The sequence below is a fragment of the Trachymyrmex cornetzi genome, unplaced genomic scaffold (assembly GCF_001594075.2).
Source record: "Trachymyrmex cornetzi isolate Tcor2-1 unplaced genomic scaffold, Tcor1.1 scaffold2838, whole genome shotgun sequence".
In the NCBI taxonomy this organism is placed as follows: domain Eukaryota; kingdom Metazoa; phylum Arthropoda; class Insecta; order Hymenoptera; family Formicidae; genus Trachymyrmex; species Trachymyrmex cornetzi.
The window spans coordinates 1,584-4,600 of NW_017297523.1; the positions used below are offsets into that span (position 1 = coordinate 1,584).

The following is a 3,017-nucleotide window of genomic DNA, read 5'->3' on the forward strand; positions in this document are numbered from 1 at the left end:
TCGATCATCGCGATCGATATCTCCGACGTGGCCTGCCATCTTGCTCAGCTTATTTCGCTGTGCGCGACGAAATACAGAGGTGTACACGTGGGATGTATATGCGAAATGATAGGTTACTCGAGTGAATTCCGTGTATTGTTTCCATGTGAAAATTGAAAGTTAAACGGAACCTGTCACTGGTTAGTGAGTAAACGGGACCACGCGGTAGTGTATAGTGATGGGAAACAAGCGGCGAGAGAGATTGAAACTTAAACTAGAGTGTGATGCAAAGAAATATGGTAATGTAATGAGGTACTCGACAATGACGGTGTATTACAGGCTAATACTAGAAGAAATACTAAGGTTTTTTTTGTTTTACGTATCTTCGGACGATGTGAGTGTATGGACGGCTTCTGGCAGCAATACCAACTTGACCACAGGACGGATTAATTTCGATGAGGCCGTTTGTACAGTCACCACCCGTTCCACGCCGTCGTCTCCAGGATGCAGCTGCGGGATTCGTGCTAATGGCCATTTGTTGGGCGGAGTGATTTCTGAGCGGATGAGGCACAAAGATCCGATGCGTGGGGATGCTGCTGGTTTGATCCACCGTTGTCGTGTAGCCAGCGTATGCAGGTATTCTCGTGACCATCTCTGCCAGAAATGATCACTCATCCTCTGAACAAGTTGCCACCTAGAAAGAAAATTTTCCTTTTCTCTTGTTAAGGGTGGCTCAAGAATGGCCAGTAGTGGTGTCCCAATAAGTAGGTGACCTGGCGTCAGAGCCGTGAGGTCATCTGGATCGTCCGAAAGTGCGTACATTGGCCGGGAATTCAGGCACGCCTCCACTTGTGCGAAAAGGGTACTCATCTCTTCCAAGGTAAGCCTTGTTTCGCCAATGACTCTCCACAGATGGTACTTCGTGGACTTCACGGCAGCCTTCCAAAGGCCGCCAAAATGTGGTGCGGAAGATGGGTTGAAGTGCCAGTGGATCCCTTCTGACGAAGCAGCGTGCGCAATGCGACGTCTGTCAAATGAGGAGGCCCCGAGCATCTCTCTCAGTTGCTTGTCAGCTCCAGAAAAATTGGTGCCACAATCTGAGTAGATGTCAGAGCAAAGACCTCGGCGAGATGTAAAGCGGCGGAGGGCAGCCAGGAATGCTTCGGCGGTGTAGTCTGAGACCGCTTCAAGGTGAACTGCTTTGGAGCTAAAACACACAAAAATGGCGATGAAAGCCTTGCTTGCGCTGTGGCCACGCCCTTTGCTCGCCCTGACAAGAATGGACCCTGCGTAGTCGATGCCCACTTGGAGGAATGGTCTTGCAGGAGTCACTCATTCTGGTGGAAGGTTTCCCATTGGAGGTTGTGGTGTGACAGCCTTCCAGCGAGTGCGCATTGGTGCAACCATTGCTTAACGACTGCTCTGCCTCGTGGGATCTAGAAACGGAGTCGAAGCATCCCCAGCATCAATTGGACACCTCCATGCAGAGTGCGGTGATGGTAGGCCTCTACCATCAATCTCATGAACCACGATTTTGTAGGCACGATGAGTGGATGCCGCTCGTCAAAGGACAGCACAGCGTGCTTGAGCCGTCCCACGACTCGTAGCATCCCGTGGTCGTCCATGTATGGACCGAGTGCTCACAGGCGACTTTTTCGTGGAAGACAACGATTGGTTGCAATGGCGGTCATCTCCTTCGGGTAGTGCAGCGTCTGCACTACTCGAGTCCACTGCAGGAGTGCTTCATCAAGTTCGGCAGGGTGGAGCGTAGACCTGTCGCGATCCTCGTCAGCGGATCCGGCTGGGCGGCGGCGCCATCGGAGGCACCAGGAGGTGATCCTCAGGAATGAATGCAGCGCTGAGAATTTGAGGAGGAATTCAGGCTGTAGATTGCTCCTGGTTGCTGCAATGTGCGTGGTGGATCGTTGCTCAGGCGTGTCCTTGATGGGCAGCTCCTCGTCTCCGCTTGGCCATTCTGTTACGTTTCCGCGCAACCAGGCGGGGCCCGTCCACCACAGGGGATGTCCAAGGAGCTCGCTTGGGGCGAGTCCTCGGGAGGCGCAGTCGGCGGGATTCTTCTTTCCTGGGACGTGGCACCATCGAGACTCAGGTAGCTGTTGTTGGATCTGCGATACCCTGTTAGCCACATAAGTTTTCCATCGAGAGGCGTGGCCATGAATCCAGCAGAGAGTGACCTTGGAATCAGACCACAGGATTACCGGTGTAGTGGATAGGTTTAACACAGTGCGCGTGTATGCGAGTAGATTCGTGAGCAAGGCGGCAGCGCAGAGTTCCAGTCGCGGAAGTGATATGGGTTTGATAGGTGCAACCTTGCTCTTTGCCACAAACAATCGCGTCGTGATTAGATTGGCCGAATTGATGCGAAGATACACCACGGCGGCATAACCTCGTTCAGACGCGTCGGCGAATCCGTGCAGTTCGAGATGCGAGCTTGAGTTGTCGGTACCTAACCAGCACCTGACGCGGAGCTTCTGGAGTGATGGAAGTCCTTCAAACAGGCGTTGCCACTTCACAGCGATGGTCGACGGAAGCGGAGCGTCCCAATCCAATCGCTGCAGCCAGGCGGACTGGATCAAAATTTTCGCCTGAATTACCATTGGAGCTAACCAGCCTAGCGGATCAAAGAGCCATGCAGTTTCCGCCAGCACGATTCTTTTGGTGAACATGGTGATGGTGCGAGGTGGAACGGAAAAGGCGAATTCGTCGCTCTTTGGATACCAACGCAGTCCCAGCGTCGAGTGGTTGTCTTGCTCCCATGAAAGTGAGTCCTTGGTAAGGTGATGCTCGGTTGGAATTCCGCGGAGGAGGTCCTAGCAGTTTGCAGCCTACTTCCTCAGAGAAAACCCGCCCGCGATGCAGAGTTGGCGGAGTTCGACTTGCAAGGTTACCGCGTCGGATTTGTGATGTGCTCCGGTCACAATGTCGTCGACGTAACAATCACGTCGTAACGCGTCGGCACCTCGTGGGAAGTGGCGTCCTTCGTCGCCGGCAAGCTGGCACAGAGTGCGGATGGCGAG

The 3,017-nt window shown here is 53.5% G+C and overlaps 1 protein-coding gene across 1 annotated transcript; it reads right to left on the reverse strand.

Moving 5' to 3' along the window:
* Window positions 1-1,037: 1,037 nt before the first annotated feature.
* On the reverse strand, window positions 1,038-2,666 carry LOC108762256 (uncharacterized). Its single transcript, XM_018509187.1, has 3 exons — window positions 1,624-2,666; window positions 1,285-1,415; window positions 1,038-1,186 (listed from the first exon to the last, which is right to left on the reverse strand). Exons 1-3 carry the CDS (start codon window positions 2,664-2,666, stop codon window positions 1,038-1,040), a joined length of 1,323 nt encoding a protein of 440 aa, XP_018364689.1.
* Between the last annotated feature and the right edge of the window lie 351 nt (window positions 2,667-3,017).

Excerpts from the sequence above, each read along its gene's own strand:
- LOC108762256 (XM_018509187.1), bottom strand. The coding sequence starts at position 2,666 with ATGTTCACCAAAAGAATCGTGCTGGCGGAAACTGCATGGCTCTTTGAT. Across the intron at positions 1,416-1,623 it reads CTTCCACGAAAAAGTCGCCT|ATCCCACGAGGCAGAGCAGT; the intron begins GTGAGCACTCGG and ends CTCCGTTTCTAG. Across the intron at positions 1,187-1,284 it reads CTGCAAGACCATTCCTCCAA|CTCCAAAGCAGTTCACCTTG; the intron begins GTGGGCATCGAC and ends TGTGTGTTTTAG.